The 21195-nt window shown below is 45.6% G+C and overlaps 1 protein-coding gene across 1 annotated transcript in view; it reads left to right on the forward strand.

Moving 5' to 3' along the window:
• LOC147101799 (multiple epidermal growth factor-like domains protein 9) overlaps positions 1 to 21195 on the forward strand; it is a 388208-nt gene that overhangs the window by 91782 nt on the left and 275231 nt on the right. Inside the window, exon 2 of the mRNA XM_085965761.1 lies at positions 20007 to 20208. Coding sequence (XP_085821887.1) covers positions 20007 to 20208 — 202 coding nt within the window. The remainder of the gene's footprint in view (positions 1 to 20006; positions 20209 to 21195) is intronic.

Genomic DNA, 21195 nt, shown 5'->3' on the forward strand with positions numbered 1-21195 from the left:
CTGGAGTTTAGAAGAATGAGAGGTGATCTCATTGAAACATACAAAATTCTTACAGGGCTTGACAGGGTAGATGCAGGGAGAATGTTTCCCCTGGCTGGGGAGCCTAGAACCAGGGGTCACAGTCTCAGAATAAGGGGTCAGCCATTTAGAACTGAGATAAGGAGAAATTTCTTTACTCAGAGGGCAGTGAATCTTTGGAATTCTCTACCCCAGAGGGCTGTGGAGGCTCAGTCATTGAGTATATTCAAGACAGAGATCGATAGATTTTTGGCTATTAAGGGAATCAAGGGATATGGGGATAGTGCAGGAAAGTGGAGATGAGGTAGAAGATCAGCCATGATCTTATTGATTGGCGGAGCAGGCTCGAGCTGCCAAATGGCCTACTCCTGCTGCTATTTCTTACGTTCTTATGTTAGTGGATCAAGCATTGCGCATTGTATACTCTTCACTGAACACCTTCTGATGATGGCAAGGCTGATGTCCAGTCAGGAATTCTCACATCTTTTCATGCTTGAGGCTTTAGAAAGTAAGGAATAAGCTAGTAAGTTGTTAGTGTGGAATTAATTTTCTCAAATGGTTTGTAACGTTTTCACGCAGAACAAACAGAAATCTTCCGATAGACAGAAAATGTACAGCTGCACAACACAAGCCCAGCGGCACTAACTGTGCTTTCTTGAATAAGCAGGCTTCCTGCAGATCCAATATGGTGATGATAAAAATGTTTTTGCCACCCTGAAACCACATCAATAATGTGAAACATTAGGTGGGGAGATTTTGCGGTTTACTGTTTCATTGTGAAATTGTAAACACATTCTTTACACATAGGGTTAGAGTCGGCCTAGAAATTCAGTTGTTAGCGCCAGCCGCTAGCGCCTTAGGAGGAGGAGAAGTGGGGCGCTAAGCGGCTAGTGCCCGGGCGCGGCGCGATCTGTGCCTCTCGCGAACTTCACTCAAGATTTAGCGGCGGAGCTAAGCCGCAGCGCCCGCTCAGCTGCGCGCGCAGATCATGATGTCATTTCATGGTGCAACGCCCTTGGTGCGCCCCGAACCGGAACTTCAGTGGCGCCGCCCTTCTTTGCGCCTGGCACCCCCAGCGACTGGTAGAGGGGAACGGTTCCCAGTCGCTGCGGGGCGCGGGGGGCGCTATTTAAAGGGGACTCCTCCTGCATTATAAGTGGCAGCCATTTTGTGCCAATCCTTCTGTGTGAGAGACGGATATTTGGAGAGAGACAAAGGCAGAGAGCTTTCTGCTTTGACTCAGCGCTCGCACAGGTACTTATGGCTTCAGGCCAGAGCTTTGCACTTGGATTTCACTTTCAGTGCCATAGCCTTGAGTCGCCACATATAATGGGGGCTGCAATGGGTGGAAACGTTGGCTTTCTGCATTGCATTCAAAGGGATCAGAGACGCCGTGAGAGAGTGCCAGTCATAGCCAGACGGAGAAGGGCCAACAGGCATCGGCACAGGAGGCCTTACCCACCCAGGGTATACCGCCAGCAGTTCTCATATCTGAACATGTCTGAGGAGCAGTGTGTTCGGAGGCTGCGATTCAGAAGGGAGGTGGTCACTGAGATCTGCCACCTGCTTCGCAGAGATCTGCGGCCACAGCTGAGGAGCAGGACGTCTCTGTCGGTGGCAGTGAAGGTGACGGTGGCTCTCAACTTCTATGCCACCGGCTCCTTCCAATCCGCTACTGGGGACATTGCCAACATCTCCCAGTTCGCGGTACATTGCTGCATCCGCCAGGTGAACAATGCCCTTTTCAGAAGGAGACGTCAGTACATCTCCTTCCCCATGACCCTGGACAAGCAGCAAGAGCGTGCAATGGTATTTGGAAGAATAGCGGGCTTCCCCATGGTCCAGGGCGTAGAACTGATGAACCAGCAATGGTCAGGCCTTGCTTCAGGGCTGCAGTGTGCAGGGCATGGCAGCCAAACAAGTCGACCCTTCCCCTTTAAGAGCTGGCTAGCGCCAGCGTGTCTGCCTTCATTCAGAAACTCGCCGCACCTGCGCTGCGCCCGCCCTCGGTGTTAGCGCCTCGGCACGCCGGCTTAGCACCTTATGATAGTCGTGCATCGCCTGCTTTAGCGCAGCAGCAACTTCTTGGGGCGATGCAACTGAATATCGGCGAAGGTGGCGCTAAGTTGTGCCGGGCGCTAAATTTAGCGAACGCCCGGCTGTAGCGCCCCAAACGTGACTATACTGAATTTCTAGGCCTAGAGTCATAGAGTTATACAGCACAGAAAGAAGCCCTTCGGCCCATCGTGTCCGTGCCGGCCATCAAGCCCTGTCTATTCTAATCCCATTTTCCAGCACTTGGTCCGTAGCCTTGTATGCTATGGCGTTGGTTTTCGCCAACAACAAGATGTCCTTTCTGCAGGTGAGCCTTTAAATGGAAACATGTTTCTTTTGGACTGAGAGTAGCTGTGTGTCAGGCTTATTTCCACTCATCAACTTAACATGCGCCACCCCTCCCTCACATGAAAAGATGTGAGGAAGGGATGGTACAGTAGCATTGCCTTGGTCACAGCACAGCGAATCAGCACAATGCTGTGCCCTACAGTCGAAAGCTGCTCTGCACCCAGAATTCCTGATTAGACCGCAGCCTTGCCATCATCAGAAGGTGCTCAGTGCAGAATATACAACGCGCAATGCTTTCATTTTGTACATGTATAAATGTGCAGAGCCTGAAGGGGCACGGTGTGGGAATGCTCAAGCGGACAATTATTTTGGACAGAGGCACTAAATCTAAGTAAAACTTGTATGCAGTCACGTTCCCAGAATATGTGTCCCAGGTAGAGGATAAAATCTGACTTGATACCAAGGGCAAAGATTCTCCTGTTAAACCATTTTGTGATTTAAACGCATGTTGGGATCTTGGAAAGATGCAGAAGTGCCAAGGCTATTCAGGTGCCAAGGCTATACTTTTCTGGGTTAGAGTAAGCAGGGCATATAAATCAATACCAAGGGATGGGACAGATTAGAATGGGTGCTGCAAATAAGAATTTTAATAGGATATGAAGGGAGATCCCAGAGTGTTCCTGAGTAATTAAGAGAAATAATGGAAATTACAGAATTGTGGTATTGACTGGGGAACGGGTAAAGATATACCACAAGCACTTGCCGATTATTTATAGCTAAATATGTATAACCTACATTGAGAGTGTGCCTGGGACCGTCAGACTTAAGAGGCCAGATTTTAACTTGTTTAACAGATTTTAACAGATTTAAGCCTGTTATAAATATCGCCCGATTTTCTTTTCAATTAAAGTTTGCTTTCCACCATCTTCAAAAGTTAAAATCAGCTCTACGGTATCATACATGAAAATATTTGTGTTAAACTTAAAATTTAAAAAAAGAATAGCCTGACCACTCATTGCCCCGACCATCTGCTAAGGCCAATCATTCTCTAATTTACTTGTGTAAGGCACAGAAAAAAACCTAAGGCACAAAAAATTACTTCAGGAGACACAAGTAGAAGTAAAATAAATAAATGCTAAGTCTAAGAGGCCCGAGGATCCCTTAAGAGCAAACATCATGGGGCAGATTTTTCTGTTGGAGGGAATCTAATGTTGTCTGCTGTTAGTTAGATTTGCCCTTGAACGTTTAAAAAATTTTTGCGTGGCAAGTTGCTGAAAGTGCGAGCTGATAACGGCACCATGAGGAAAACGAGCATCTGGGACTTGAGTGAACAGGGAAAGCAACTGTGCATCTCTTTAACCAATCAGATTGGAGGATTGTGAAATGAACAGTGCAAGGACTGAGAAGGAAGTGTGAGTTAGAGTGAGTGAATTCAATGCCAAATCAGGTAGAGAAAGAGAGGGGAAGAAAGATTAGATTAAGAGAGAGAAAAAAAGAGACAGAAAGGAAAAGAAAAAAAATATTTAAAATTTACAATTAAAACCTGAAAGAATGAGAATTCGTTTTCAGTGCCAGAGAGGTTGGCTGGCAGTAATTAACACTTATCACGCTGTTGAAAGGGGACTTAGACAGAAATGGATAAGACTTAACTTTCTGTGCCGAGTTTAGTTTGTATCTACCGCGTAAATACAGCAACTTCACGCCATTCAATGCATTTCAATGGCGAGGCAGACAGCGAGATGCCGTTTTCACAGAACTAAAGGCGGAGAGGTGCAATTCAACTTGGACAGCAATTTTTGGATAATTACATTTAAACACGCATCTGCCCCTCACCTAAAGTTGCTGTACCATCTGCGCATAAATAACAGTGAGCGGCTTTAACCTCACCGTTATTTTGACAACAGATTATGCCCTTTTATGTTTGTAGAGGGTCTGTATTGCAAAACAATTGGTATAAGCGGAAACACAGGTCATTTAAGAACATCAAGGAATAATTAAATATTTATATTACTAAAAATAATCTCAAAATTTACTTGTGATATTATCTGCCCCTCTCCTGAAGTTGCTGTATCATTTAGACCTAAATAACAGCGAGTGCCATTAGCCTCACCATTATTTTGACAGGAAGATTTGGGCCCATATAATTGATTTCAAGATAACAGACAAATTGGCAGGCTGTCCGGCTGCTGGGAGGGAAAACCAGCGACACCAGGACCCAGCTGGGGACCCGTGGGGATGGTCCTCGGCAGTTGGGAGCGGGGGGGGGGAGGGAGTGAGAGATCAGGGCTTGGGGGTGGGTGTGGTGTATGTAACCTGTTCCACCTTAAGAGAACTTAAGCCTGTTCCACCTTAAGAGATGTACTACTTTCTCTGGCTGCTGTATACGTAATATCGGTGGTGACCACACCAGTATATAAGCACTGTGTAGTAATATTGTATTCAGTATAGTCCCTACCTCCAACCAGTAAAGACCTGTTGAATTTACTCTGGTAGTCTGTGTAGTACTTATCACTATAACACACAGACTTAACAGTGGCGACGAGTCCGATTCTTACCCTGCGGCAGTTATTTCCACGGCGGCTTCGTCCACAGACAGGACGTCGAAGAGAGGTTTCCACCCTCATCACCCTACTGGAAGACACGTCGAGCGGCAGGCATCGAGAAACCGGAGTGCAGAAGACATCCTGACCTGGAAGCCTCCATCGGAGGCTGTCAGCTTTCTTTTTTCTACCTCGGTGGTGGGTAAGCCGGGCAGCGACGTGACAGAAAGTCAACCGCGTTGGCTGTACAGACGGGGCTGGGAAGACGAAGGAATAAGGGCGGTGAGATCGATCGCGACCGGAGATAAGGGCCGGGCCGCTTTCGAGCGAGAGGCGCAGCGCGGGGACATCGATCGCGACCGGAGATAAGGGCCGCATTCGGGCTAAAAGGCGCAGCGTCTGGGGAAACTGTAGGCGCGAGAGCCGCGGTGAAGCGGAGACAGCGTCGGGGGACGGTTGAAGACCGCCAAGCGCGGGAAAACCGCCATTTTGTGGGCGGAGGACGACGACAAGAGCGGGAAGCCGCCATCTTGGATAACATAAAAATACAATAAATTGCAACGATGCCTAAACATGGGAACATTAATACCTTTGATAGTGACATCGAAGATTGGGCCATGTATGTAGAACGCATACAAAATTATTGTAAGGCAAATAAAATTCCTGATGCAGATAAAGCACTAACATTATTAAATTTAATGGGTGCGAAGACATACGGGCAATTGAAACACCTGTTATCACCAGACGAACCGGCGGATAAGACGTTCGATGAGATTGTTACTGTCCTGAAAAATCATCTAAACCCCACGCCGCTGATGCTAGCGGAATGATTTAAATTTTACGACAGAAGGCAGCTGCAGAATGAAAGCAATGCTGAGTATTTGATGGAATTACGTAAGCTAGCAAAATATTGTCAGTTTGGAACGGGACTGACAGAGGCACTACGAGATAAATTTGTGTGTGGTTTATTTAAACAGGATACACAAAAGCGACTGCTCGAGGAGAATGAGCTGACGCTTGAGAAGGCGGTCACTATGGCAGCAGCACACGAAGCCGCAGCGAGAGGCACGGCAGTAATGCAGCTACGGTTACCGGAACTCGGTAAAAACAAATTGGGTTTGAGTTCTGTCAAATGTTATCGTTGTGGAAAGACAACGCACGATCAGAACCAGTGTTGGTTTAAAAACCAAGAATGCAGAACGTGTGGCAGGCTTGGCCACATAGCTAAAGTATGCCGGTCAGGAAAGAAGACCAGCAACAAAAAGTCACCGCAAGGAAAATACGCAAAGGTACACAAGGTGACAAAGAACAGTTTGACCGAACAGAAGTCAGATTCAGACGCTAGCAGTAATGAACTGGATAGCTTAAGAGTACACAACGTTGGTAAGGATGCAGATCTCCAGACAATTTGGATCACTCTTCAGATAGCAGGAGTCCAAGTAAAAATGGAATTCGACACTGGATCGGCATTGACGGTCATGAATAAGAAAGATTACAGAAGGTTATTCCAACATATTCCCCTATAGGATACGGAGATTATATTGAAAACATACACGGGGCAAAGAGTGTACCCCATCGGAAAAATAGAGGTAGAAGTGGTCCACAAGGGCGAAGAAAGCCAAGTAATGGACTTATATGTGCTACCTGAAGGAGGTCCACCACTACTAGGACGGGAGTGGATTAGGAAAATGAATATGGACTGGCACTCCTTGAAGGCACTAACGGTAGATTCCGGGGAAACAGATGTCAAACCTAAACGATTGTCCAGAATATTGGATGATGCTAAAGAGGTGTTCCAGCAGGGACTGGGAACACTGAGAGGAATTACGGCAAACATCAAGATTGATGAACATGCACAACCAAAATTTTTTAAAGCCAGACCGGTACCCTATGCAATACAACCTACTGTTGAAGCGGAACTGGAAGCACTAGAACGTTCAGGTGTACTGTCTAAGGTAGATTGGAGTGAGTGGGCTACGCCCATTGTTCCCGTTATGAAACGTCCTGCGAGCAACAAGCCAGGAGATCCAGGGAAGGTTCGCATCTGTGGAGATTTCAAAATCACCGTTAATCCGGTGCTTCACACGGTGCAGTATCCGCTTCCACGGATTGAGGATATTTTCGCTTCATTGTCTGGCGGGAAACACTTCACCAAGATAGACCTGGCGCAGGCGTACTTGCAGATGGAGGTTGAGGAAGAGTCACGCCAATACCTCACGATCAACACGCATCGAGGGTTGTACCGGTACAATAGGCTGGTTTTTGGAGTGGCATCGGCTCCAGCAATTTGGCAGAGGGCCATGGAGCAGGTATTACAGGGAATTCCAGGCACACAATGTTACCTGGACGATATTCTGATCACAGGTGATGGTGATGAACAACATCTCGCAAACTTGGAACTGGTGCTCAACAGACTGAAAGAGTATAGACTTAGAGTAAATCGGCAGAAATGTGAGTTCTTCCAGAAGCGGATCTCGTACTGTGGCCATGTCATTGACCGGGAGGGGCTTCATAAGTCTCCTGACAAGATTGAGGCAGTTGTAAAGGCTCCCGCTCCGGAGAATGTCTCTCAGTTGAGGTCGTTTCTAGGATTAATTAACTATTACCATAAATTTCTGCCAAATCTATCCACGGTACTGCACCCGTTAAACGCTCTTTTACAGAAAGGGGTACCATGGGAATGGGGCGAAAACTGTAAGAAGGCATTTCGCAAAAGCAAAGAATTGATCACCTCAGAGGAAGTGTTGGCTCACTTCAACCCGACACTGCCTATTCGGTTGGCTTGTGATGCTTCTCCATATGGTATTGGGGCAGTACTCTCACACAAGTTGCCAAATGGCACGGAAAGGCCAGTCGCGTTTGCATCCAGATCATTGACCTCCGCTGAGCGCAACTATGCGCAGATCGATAGGGAGGCTCTTAGCCTTGTATGGGGAGTGAAGAAGTTTAATCATTACCTGCAGGGCCAAAAATTCACACTTCTGACAGACCATCAACCGTTGGTATCCATTTTTAACCCTAAGAAGGGTGTCTCGGTGATGACAGCGCAGCGTCTCCAGAGATGGTCTCTTTTCCTAGGGGCACATCAATATCAAATAGAATTCAAAGGTACGAAACAGCATGGCAATGCTGATGGGCTGTCGCGCCTGCCACTACCTGAAGAAGAAGACACAACGAAAGTTGACCCTGTTGAGTTATTTCATTCGACCATCATCGAGTGTTTACCAGTCACCAATGCAAGTATTGAAAGAGAAACCAGGAACGACCCGACACTGTCCAGAGTCTACGAGGTGACAGTGAAAGGATGGCCAACACGGGGTGATCCTCTGTTACCGGCATTCTCGGCAAGGCGAGACCAGCTGTCCGTCTGCCATGGTACCTTGATGTACGGGACAAGAGTGATTATTCCTCCCAAGTTAAGGGAAAGAGTTTTAAACGAACTGCATGAAGGTCATCTGGGGGGAGTTAAAATGAAAAGTCTTGCTAGGGCTTATGTATGGTGGCCGGGTATTGACCAACAGATTGAGGAGTTAACGAAAAGCTGCGCTGGGTGCCAAAAAGTGCAAAATGCACCTCCGATAGCACCGCTACACCCATGGGAATGGCCTTCAGCCCCATGGCAACGCGTACACATTGACTTTGCTGGTCCATTCATGGACTCCATGTTCCTAATCGCGGTGGACGCACATTCCAAATGGCCAGAAGTCATCAAGATGAATACCACTACTTCAGAAAAGACAATTGCGGTGTTAAGAACAATATTCGCAAGGAACGGATTGCCAGAACAGATCTGTTCGGACAACGGACCACAGTTTGTATCGGAAGAATTCCGACAATTCTTAAAGAAGAATGGAGTAAAACATTATACCTCTGCCCCATATCATCCGGCGACAAACGGGTTGGCTGAAAGATTTGTCCAGACATTCAAAAAGGCAATTAAGGCCATGAACGATGATCAGATTCCGCTGCAACACAAGGTCGACAAGTTCCTGATGTCTTATCGAAACGCCGATCATGCAGTGACTAACCAAAGTCCTGCCATGATGTTTTATAACACGAGGTTGCGGTCCAAGTTGGACTTGTTAAAACCAAATGTGCGGAGGGAAGTGGAAAACAAACAGTTTCGGCATATTAACAACAAGACCACTCGAACTTTCGACGTAGGACAACCAGTGTTGGCAACGGGCTATGGAAACGAAAAATGGCAGTCCGGAACAATTCGGGCCAGACAAGGACCTCTGATGTACACAGTAGATATTGGTCATAATGTGATAAGGCGTCATGCGGATCAACTGGTAGAGTCGAGAGCAAGGGTCGAACCCATGGTTGTGACAGAGACAACTGTGGAAGACGTTAATGAACCTGAAGCATCTACCTCGGCAGGGAATGTACTTGATGATGATGACACCCAATACATTGGAAACCAAATAGAGGAGGCACCTCAACAACAAGAATCAGAGACTACTGAGAGGCGTTATCCAAGCCGCATCAGAAAGCCTCCTGAGAGACTGAACCTTTGAACTGTTATACCTGAAGTTATATATGTATATATGTTATTATGTTATGTTAAATGGGGATATGACTGTTAAGCTAAAAAGGGAGGATTGTGGTGTATGTAACCTGTTCCACCTTAAGAGAACTTAAGCCTGTTCCACCTTAAGAGATGTACTACTTTCTCTGGCTGCTGTATACGTAATACCGGTGGTGACCACACCGGTATATAAGCACTGTGTAGTAATATTGTATTCAGTATAGTCCCTACCTCCAACCAGTAAAGACCTGTTGAATTTACTCTGGTAGTCTGTGTAGTACTTATCACTATAACACACAGACTTAACAGTGGCGACGAGTCCGATTCTTACCCTGCGGCAGTTATTTCCACGGCGGCTTCGTCCACAGACAGGACGTCGAAGAGAGGTTTCCACCCTCATCACCCTACTGGAAGACACGTCGAGCGGCAGGCATCGAGAAACCGGAGTGCAGAAGACATCCTGACCTGGAAGCCTCCATCAGAGGCTGTCAGCTTTCTTTTTTCTACCTCGGTGGTGGGTAAGCCGGGCAGCGACGTGACAGAAAGTCAACCGCGTTGGCTGTACAGACCTGTTGAATTTACTCTGGTAGTCTGTGTAGTACTTATCACTATAACACACAGACTTAACAGTGGGGAAGAGTGGCCATTGTGGGAGGGAGGGAGGGAGTGAGAGATCAGGGCTTGCGGGGGGCGGGTGGCGATTGCAGCATTGGGGAGAGAGAGGTCACGATCGGCAGAGGGGAGGCCAACAGCTTCCTTGAGGGGCCTGCTGCTTCTGACCCACAAGGAGTGCTGTAAAAAGCAATTACCTTCTTGAGCCGGCAGCTCCCACCTCCCTTTTACTGACGGATTTCCTGAGCTCTGGGAAACCTGCGCGGCAACTGTTAAATTTAAATTAGGCTCTTGCATAGGCTGATGAACTGCCCCCCTCCCGAGAGTGGGACACTCGCACAACATGAAACCCGCCACTGTAAAAACGGTAATGGGCGCGTACAAGGCGGTTGGGAACGTGTTCCCCGTTTAAAATTTTTAAACACCCTGACTCTCTCCCGCCTGTCGTGGGGGGATTAATATCGCGGTCAACAATTCTTTCAGTCATTCTCAGGCCTCTAGCTCCTCTCGCTAACATTTCTCGGTCTTTTTCCTTTACCCTATCTCTTTGTGGATTGTCGAAGATGGCAGACTGATTTCTGTGGTGATTGAACTTTTCTTTCAGGCGCCTTTCAACTACTTACCGTCAATGCAGCTAGTTGATCAATGCTGTTCACAGTGTCTCTGGGGGATGATCCCATTTCCTCTACTGGCATAAGAACATAAGAAATAGGAGCAGGAGTCAGCCATTTGGCCCTTTGAGCCTGCTCCACCATTCAATAAGATCATGGCCGATCTTCCACCTCATCTCCACTTTCCTGCACTATCCCCATATCCCTTGATACCCTTAATATTCAAAAATCTATCGCTCTCTGTCTTGAATATACTCAATGACTGAGCCTCCACAGCCCTCTGGGGTTGAGAATTCCAAAGATTCACCACCCTCTGAGTGAAGAAATTTCTCCTCATCTCAGTCCTAAATCACAGAAATCACAGAAACCCCACAGTGCAGATAGAGGCCATTTCGGCCCATCGAGCCTGCACCGACACATATCCCACCCAATCCCCACAACAACACATATCCCCATTTAATCCCCCTAACACTAAGGGTCAATTTATCATAGCCAATCAACCTAACCCACACATCTTTGGACTGTGGGAGGAAACCGGAGCACCCGGAGGAAACCCACGCAAACACGGGGAGAATGTGCAAACTCCACACAGACAGTCGCCCGAGGCCGGATTCGAACCCGGGTCCCTGGCGCTGTGAGGCAACAGTGCTAACCACTATGCCACCGTGCTGCCCCCTTATTGGCCGACCCCTTATTCTGAGACTGTGACCCCTGGTTCTAGACTTCCCAGACAGGGGAAACATCCTCCCTGCATCTACCCTGTCAAGCCCTGCATAATTTTGTATGTTTCAATGAGATCACCTCTCTTTCTTCTAAACTCTAGAGAGTTTACCAACCATATAATCTGCATCCACTGACTATAGAGGTCTTTCCTAGTCTACTCAATCTCTCCTCATAGGACAATCGCCCCATCCCAGGAATCAGTCTGGTGAACTCCCTCTATGGCAAGTATATCCTTCCTTAGGAAAGGAGACCAAAACTGTACACAATTCTCCAGGTGTGGTCTCACCAGGGCCCTATATAATTGCAGTAATGCATCTTTACTCTTATACTCAAACCCTCTTGTAATAAAGTCCCAACATACTATTTGCTTTCCTAATTGCTTGCTGTACCTGCATGTTAACTTTGTGATTAGTGTACAAGGACACCCTCTGAACACCAACATTTTCCGATCTCTCACCATTTAAAAAATACTCTGCTTTTCTATTTTTCCTACCAGAGTGGATAACTTCACATTTCTCCACATTATATTCCAACTGACCAACTCCCAGAAGCAGATAAGGACAAAGTACAGCGATGTAATCATGACCATGGAGTAGCTACATATCTGAACAGAAATTATTACTAGAAACTCACCTTACTGGGCCTCTTCTGGCCCTCCACTTGAATATCGGCGGGTTTGGCCTGGTGGGGGAAAACATCATTGTTCCACCCACACAGGCCTCAGGTTATGACGTACGAGGAGAGATTGTGTCAATTGGACTTATACTCACTGGAGTTTAGAAGATTGAGAGGGGATCTCATCGAAACCTATAAAATTCTGTCAGGTCTGGACAGACTAGATGCAGAAAGGATGTTTCTGATGGCCGGGGAGTCCAGAACCAGGGGTCATAGTCTAAGGATAAGGGGTAAGCCATTTAGAACTGAAATGAGGAGGAATTTCTTCACCCAGAGAGTGGTGAACCTGTGGAATTCTCTGCCACAGAGGGCGGTGGAGGCCAGTTCATTAAATATATTCAAGAAAGAGTTGGATATATTTCTTGAGGCTAAAGGGATCAAGGGATATGGGGAGAGGGCAGGGACAGGGTACTGAATTTGGATGATCAGCCATGATCTCATTGAATGGCGGAGCAGACTCGAAGGGCCGAATGGCCTACTCCTGCTCCTATCTTCTATGTTTCTATGTTTCTATGTTAAAATGGCAGATCGGGCCCCGCTGACATCATCCGAGCCGGACATGCATAATTAAAGTGGACCCCGCTGGCTTCGGGTGGCGTCCTTGCTGCCTGCAATTTAAAATTCCCGTCGGCCAGATCGGGGTGGGGAAGGAGAGTGAGAAAGTCCCTCACTCTGTTTTAACTTGTCTCCGCCTGGTTCCCTGGTTAAAATTGAGGCCAAGCATCATGAAAAGCAATGCAGAAAATCTCCAGAGGAGAAACAATTATTAAAAGTGATTCATGTGAAATACACATCTACATGAGCAATTAGCTTCGGTTACCAAGCTGTATATTATGCATAACAATATAATTTTATAGAAATTTTAGCTCAGTGAATTAATTTCCTAAATAATAGATGCTATCTCGGAGATTATTATTCTATGATTGGTGGTTACAGACATTACAATTGTAAAGCAACAGAGCTAATCCAAGTGCGAGAAGGCCCAATTTTATATGAAATTGTAAAATACTAGAAATATTTGGCAGTAAAAATGAAAGACCTCTATAGTCAGTGGATGCAGAGTACTATGGTTGGTAAACGCTTCTGAATTAGTCTAAGTTTTTAAAAGCTCAACAAATTGAAAACTTTACATTGGTAAAACCCTCGAACCTCTGAGAATGTCAGCCAGTTGTGAAATATCAGGGGGGGGGGGGCATTAGGTACTTCAGCCTCCTGGTTGAAATTGAAGCCTTTCCAATTATCCATGTTTTAAATTCATGGGATTCTGACAGAGTCCAAAGTTCCAATTTGAGCCTTCGATGGATTGCCTGGGATTCATTTCCCAGAAGCAAAAGGATCAACACAATTCAAAATTAAAACAAAATCTTAATTGAAATAAAGCAAATTGAAGCAGGCTATGAGGCTGCTGATATGACGTCACATTAACCCGGAACTAATTAAAGAATTAGCAGCAAGGCGGAAAAAGTGAAGAGCTTGCAGTGCCTGGCAGCGATTTGCTGTTATGCACTAGCTAGGCCATGGACTAGGAATATTTGGAATAGGTCACAATATGCTGACATTTGCAACCAGGCTTATCGAATGATACTAAGGGTGTAGCTATATTACGACTTTTGAATCAGTTTGAAGTAATTCCTGCTTCACAGCAACACAGAAGTGATATATAACTATAGAGTCCATTTCTGACCTGACAACTGAATGGAGCAGTGTGAAAACTCCTCGGGCAAGCCATTAAACAGTGGTGGGGCTTGACACCACAATAAGTATGAACATAGGAACAGGAGTAGGCCATTCAGCCCCTCGAGCCTGTTCTGCCATTCAATGAGATCATGGCTGATCTGCGTTCTAACTCAATTGGTCTTTGGCCCATATCCCTTAATACCTTTGGTTAACAGAAAGCTATCCATCTCTGACTTAAAATTAACAATTAATCTAGCATCAATTACCATTTGCGGAAGAGAGTTCCAAACTTCTACCACTCTTTGTGTGTCGAAGTGTTTCCTAATTTCACTCCTAAAAGGTCTGACTCTAATTTTTTGACTATGTCCCCTAGTCCTAGAATCCCCAACCAGCGGAAATAGTTTCTCTCTGTCTACCCTATCTGTTCCCCTTAATATCCTAAAAACTTTGATCAGATCACCCCTTAACCTTCTAAATTCTAGGGAATACAACCCTAATTTGTGTAATCTCGCCTCGTAACTTAACCCTTGAGGTCCGGGTATCATTCTGGTAAACCTACGCTGCACTATGTGCAATGTCAGACCTGGTTTATAAAGTGTACAAAAGTATCCCTTGAACATTAAGTGCTTCGTGAGCTTACGAAGTGATTTACATTTTTTGAGAGTGCAGACTCGCTTGCCCTTGCTCTCAAAAACAGTTAACAAATAATGGCTGGGCGTGGAGCATTGGGTACAAGTGCAGAGCTTTCTCCTGGTCCTCAGAGTTCAATTTGTAGTCCAGCAATATGGATCAGAGTCTGCCAGACTGGAACTGATTCTATAACTGCAGGTTTTAAGTGGCGGTGAGATTCCAGACCAAAGTGAAAAGGGCTTGCAGTACTTGGCCTTACTAACATATATTTCTTGGTAGCTGAACCAGGAAAGAAACTTTATATGGAAGTAAACTGCCATAGAGGAGGCTCAGTTTGGGAGGGGAACAATAGTAAACAGGGAAGAAAGTTGTTCAAATATATCAGAAATAAGGTTTGTGCAGTTTTTGTGTTATTTTGTTTTAAATTCCAATTGTTTGAGGCACAACTAAGCATACTACTGCTTCTCCAGTAAATATACTGAATAGGTCCATGTGTCCTTTGCATTTCAGCTTATTAAGGAGCTGTGTGTAGAGTAAAAGATTTTCCCCCTCTATGACAACAGTAAGCACTTTCCAGCTTATGACAGTTCAATCATAACATCTCCAACACGCCTCACAAAATCAGCCTAACCAAAGCTGGGCCGTTTAATGTCTGTAAGAATTTGAAACTTAATACATGTCAACTGTGAGAGTGGTGGGAAAATCATTAGTGTCAAAAGAACACTTCATTATTTGTGACACAAACATTTAAAAAGATGTTGGGTCGTGCAAAGATTTTTACATGCAGTATTTTTTTTTCTAGCGTAGGCTTTATTGGAATTTCCTCAAACTGCTGCTTTCATTGTCTTCCAGTGGCTTTTACTGGACTTTTTGCATTTTGGGTAATTGTAATCCACTTTATCACATGTCCAGTTCTTAAATCATAGAATCATAGAATGATACAGCACAGATGGGGGCCATTCGGCTCATCGTGCCCCTTTGAAAGAGTTATCCAATTAGTCCTGTTCCCTTGCTCTTTCCCCATAGCCTAGTAAAAAAATTTCCTTCAAGTATTTATCCAATTCCCTTTTGAAAGTTGCTATTGAACCTACTTCCACTACCCTGTCAGGCAGTGCATTCCAGATCACAACAACTCGCTGCGTTAAAAAAAAGTTTCCTCATGTTGCCTCTGGTTCTTTTGACACTCACCTTAAATCTGTGTCCTCTGGTTACTGACCCTTCTTCCACTGGAAACAGTTTCTCCTTATTTACTCTATCAAAACCGTTAAACTGGTCATGATTTTGAACACCTCTATCAAATCTCCTCTTAACCTTCTCTGCTCTAAGGAGAACAATCCCAGCTTCTCCAGTCTCTCCACATAACTGAAGTCCCTCATCCCTGGTACCATTCCAGTGAATCTCTTCTGCACCCTCTCTAAGGCCTTGACATCCTTTTAAAGTGTGGTCCAGAATTGGACACAATACTCCAGCTGAGGCCTAACCAAGTTTAACATAACTTCCTTGCTTTTGTACTTGATGGGCTCGAATTTCCAAGCCCCGAGGAGGCGGGTTTGGAGGTGGGAGTGGTGGGAAAATTGCAGAATTGGGGGGCAGGAACCCATCCCGCCCCCAACCCGTCTCCGTGCCAATGTCCCAGGAGGCGGGTATTCAACCTGTGCTGGGAGCCGGCTCCCCGAGGCAGGAAGGGGATTAGTGTTAATTAACTGCCTGTTAATGGGTAGTTAACAGGCAGTTTTTTGCCTAATCCCTATTTTTAGCCCTGAAGTGTGGGCTTCCTGACGGCTTCGAACCACGCCAAGTTAGCGAGGCGGACCGTCGGTCTGAAGGGGTTGGAGGGGTCGAGATGCCCGTTGTGCAGGTGAGTGATGGGTGCATGTGTGCAGAGGTAAGTGTGTGAGGTAAGTGTAAAGTGTTTTAATAAGTTTTACTTACCTTTACCTTCTCCTACAGGCTTCCTCCCTTCAGTTCTCGGGAGTCCCTCAGCTCACCGGCACAGAAAGCAGAATGGCCGCTGAACTGTCAAAAGCTGCAGCCTCTGCTTTCTGGTCTGGAGATCTCTCTAACTGAGTCTGAGTAGAAGGACTCAAGTTAGAAGACAGATTGTCAGTGTTTGAGAGCTTCACAGAGCCGTCAAGCGCTGATTTTTCATCTGTCAAAAGCTCTTGACAGATAAAATGTCAATCGCTGACGTCACCAGTAACCAGGTGTCCCTTAATTGGCCTGCTGAGCCTGCTGGGCGGGCTTAACAAGGTCAATCAAGTGAAAATAGCGTGGGTTGACCACAAGTCGATGGAGGCGGGACTACAACCCAAAAAGTGGGAGTCCCGCCTCCAAAAGCTCTCCATTGACAAAATCCAGCCCTGATGCCTCTATTAATAAAGCCAAAAATCCTATATGCTTTTTTAACAGCCTTCAGAACTTGCCCTGCCACCTTCAAAGATTTGTGTATGTGCACTCCCGAAATCTCTCTGTTGCTGCACCCCCTTCAAAATGGTAACATTTTCTTAATATTGCCTCTCCTCATTCGTCCTACCAAAATGTAACACTTCACACTTCTCGGCATTAAATTTAATCTGCCATGTGTCTGACCATTTCACCAGTCTGTCTATGCTCTCCTTAAGTCTGTTACTATCCTCTTCATTGTTTACTACATTTCTGAGTTGTCATGTCATCTGTAAACTTTGATATTTTGCCCTGTATACCCAAGTCCAGGTCATTAATATATATCAAAAAGAGCAGTGGTCCTAATACTGACCCCTGGGGAACACCACTGTATACCTCCCTCCAGTCTGAAAAACAATCGTTCATCACTACTCTTTGCTTCTGCCCATTAGTCAATGTTGTATCGACGCTGCCACTGCCCCTTTAATCCCATGGGCTTTCATTTTGCCAACTAGTCTTGTGCTATATTGATTAATAAAATCAAAGGATAGAACATGACTTTGAAGATAACCCTCAAAAATCTTCTGTACCTTGTCAGGTTTAGCATCCTTAGAAAAATAGATCAGCTCAATCTAGAACTTACAATGACTTACTGAAAGCATTCCTACGTTTCAGTATTGCCAACATTGATAGATACATGAAAGTTAATTTATATTTTATAATGGCAATAAACCCAATTTAATATGTATACTGTAGCACAAAATGGTTTGGATTGGAGAATAGTTTCTTTCTATTCATGTGACACTGGCTTATTTATAAATGGATTTACATCAATATTATAAGTTCAATGTTCTGTAATGCAGAATACCTCCTAGTAACTAATGTACTGAAGGAAGGCTTGACGCCTTTTGCCGTTTATAAAACTGGACAAGTGTGGGACAGCATCAAAGCATCCGAGCTTGGGTTCTAAGAGTTGCTTTTCCATTGATGAAAATTCAGCAACTTCACAATAACCTCCATAACCAAGGCTTTCACATTGTGAGACCACAGAAGTAAGAGGAAAAAATATATGTATTTCAAAACCAAAACAATTATTTACATTTTCATCCTGTTTACATTTTGGAAATTTCTAACAGCCCATTTTATACCTGTCAGGCCAAAATGCAAACCGATGGTAACCCAAATGGAATGTTCCAAAAGGTGACAATGTGAGGCTGGAATAAATGTTTGATTGTATAGATTGGGAAAGAAGAAAGGCAAAAGAGTCACAGGAGTCCTCTCAACTCTGCCTGACTGCTGGCCAACTCTTCTCACACTTTGTAACCTCTCCCCTTTCTCTCCTAATTTGCATTTCTCCATGTTGCTAACTCACTGGGAGAGAAATTCGGTATCGCCCCATTTGGGGCGCAATTATCGGCCGGGCACAAAGTTTAGCGCCTGGCGCTAATTATCGCCCCGACTGCAAACTTGGCTTTTATCACCCCTGGAGGTGACTGGAGCGCTAAATCAGGCGCTACACACCTCTCTTAAGGCGCTAACGTCGAGGAGTGAGGTGCTACCTCAGAGCGCTGGTGAAGCTCATGTGATATCGGTCAGCAATGGAACACAGACACAATGGCGCCAGCCAGTTTTTAAAGGGGAGGGTCGATCTTGCTCCCCATCCACACCCTGCTCATTGCAGCCTTGAATCTCGTCCTGGAGAGACCTGTACATCAAATCTGTTGGAAAGAACAATGGAGAGGCCCAGGGAAAGTGCTCACAGTGCAGCCCCCACAGTCTCTTCTAAATCAATGCAAGAAAGGTCAAATCAAAATGAACCTGCAAAGTGCTGCTCAGTACCCAAAACTCCTTCATACAGCGTTGAATCTCTCCAGAAGTCTCTCTCTCTCAGAATGCGTGGTGCAAAAATGTCGCCGACAAAAAAAGGCAAGAAGTGGTCACCTTTAAATAGTGCTCCCCCAGTCCCTTCACGACTGCAGAATGTTCCCCCCCAACCTGCCGTTGCTAGCGGCAGGCGGTAAGGCAGGGGGCACCGCTCAATATCCGGTCCGGGGCGCTACCAGGGCGTTGCACGCTCGACTGACGTCACGATCTGTGGGCACAGGAGATCGTGGCAGTAGTGTTTAGTGCCGCCGCAAAATGTCTGGTCAATTTCGCGAGCGGCACAAACATCGCCGCGCCCGGGCGCTAGTTGCTTTGCTTTGCTAACAGGAGGCACAAAGCAACCGAATTTTTCCCCCACTGTTTCTTCCCAACTATCATAAATACATAAGCACGAAGTATGGAGTGAGAAAAGGCTCTCAGCTCATCATTGAAGCTCCTTCTAACAGACAATGTGCAGGTTGCTCTATTGTGAACCCTCTCAATTTATCTCCAGAGAGAAGCGAATATCACAATTAAACTCTCAAAATGACAAAACTCCTTGAACCTGGAAGGTAATTTAGCAGAATTCTCGGATATGAATCATGCATTGCAAACTACATTATTCAGCACTGGCCAGTTTCATTTTACGTCAGATTGTAATTCTAGTTTAACAGGAGCCACAGTGCCATAACAGTATTTGATTACCAAATTCGATAATGAGCTTTTCTTTCTCGCTTGAGGCTTACTAATTTTAAGCTAATGTCCTCTAGTTTTTAATTATAATTCGAAGAAGTTAAATAACCTTCTTACACCCACGGTCTTCTCTCAATCCAATTAACATCTGTCCACATCCCAGCATTTCATATTCCCTCAACAGTGGGTCTGTCTTCATTTTTTGTCACATTACTTACTCCGCTCACTCAAAATGTTGAGAAGTTGAGAGGACTCAACAGAAAATTGAAACATATTCTGAATTTCCCAATGGAATAACCAATCATGCCATAACCGAGAAGCCGCTTTAATCCAAAACTTCGCTACTCCACAAATTGTTTTCAAATCAAATGATAGGAGTGATTTTCTGGCAGGGCGTGATCACTCTGCCAGTGTTTCTCTTCTCTCCAGATTCCTTTCCTGAGATGGAGTGTCTGCTCATATTAAGGAGCTCTATCTAATAGTCTGGCCAAACTCACTTCACAGCAGCAGTAAGCAAACGCAGGTAACTAACAAAACTGGGCTAGAACTCTATGACAATCTGTGTTACTGGGCCATATTCAGAACATTCCTTTGTGCCACATAATTATTTGTTTTACAGCGATTTGTTCTCAGTGATTCTTTTATTGCATTATGTCTTTAACAGATAGCACAATTGACAAATTCTTCTTTTTTTTCCCCCCATCGCAGAGTATGAATGTAACTGCAGTATTGTTGGAAGTACCAATGAAACTCTGTGTAACACGTCATCAGGGCAGTGTGATTGTCTACCTGGGTACGTCGGCCTACAATGCAGTGACTGTGCAGAAGAGTTTTACCGCAACACCATTAATGGACAGTGCACTCTGTGTGGATGTAATGACACAGGAGCAGTAAACTCCCAATGTGACAGGTAAGCAGGTTATATTCTATGCATTGCAACAATAGAAGGGGCAGTAACTGTGCCAATCAACTAAAAACACTGAATTCCCAGAGGAGACAAGTCAGTTACTTAGATAAAAGCAGTAGAAAAATGGAAAATAGCATCATCATAAGTAGTTCTTCCCAACCCCACAACCGTCACCACCTAGAAGGACTAGGGCAGCAAGTGCATAGGAACACCATCACCTTCAAGTTCCCCTCCAATTCACACACCATCTGACTTGGAACTATATCGCACTTTCTTCATCGTCCCTCGGTCAAAATCCTGGAACTCCCTACCTAACAGCACTGTGGGAGTACCTTCACTACATGGGCTGCAGCGGTTCAAGAAGTAGGCCCAACACCACCTTCTCAAAGGCGATTAGGGATGGGCAATAAATGCTGGCCTTATTAGCGCCGTCCATATCCGGAGAATAAATTAAAAAAAAAGTTACACTGATTCAACATCTACAGTTCCTTTTGTTAAATTATCATTTAAGACACTAAGGGGGAGAAATTCATTATCACCCAGTTTGGGGCGCTAACTTTTGAAAGAGGGGAAAATTAGCGCCAGGCGCTAATGATTCCCAGCTTTCACAAAATTGGGTTTAGCGCTCTAGGAAGGAAGTGGAGCGCTAAATCAAGCGTCCCACTTCCTTCCTGGAGCACTAAAGGACACAGGCGGGGCGGTATTGGTGCAGCGCTGCACAATTTCTCGTGCAGCGCTGCCACGATCTGAGGCTCCTTCGCTCCCTTCAAGGGAAGGGCCATCGCTGCAGGCTCTGTATTGGGACCAGTTAGCTGGTCCCCACGGCAGCCGCGATCCGGCCCGATCAGCCCCATGCACTCCAGCAGAGTGCCGGGCTGATCGATCGCGGCCCAGGAGAACTGAAAAAAATTGCAAAAAAAATTTCAGAAGTTTGCTACTTACCTCGGTAACCTCCCCTTTAACTTCCGACCCCGAGGCGCCCGGCCTTCC

This window comes from Somniosus microcephalus, chromosome 23 (genome assembly GCF_052327205.1).
Source record: "Somniosus microcephalus isolate GS21.2 chromosome 23, FLI_Smic_1.0, whole genome shotgun sequence".
NCBI lineage: Eukaryota > Metazoa > Chordata > Chondrichthyes > Squaliformes > Somniosidae > Somniosus > Somniosus microcephalus.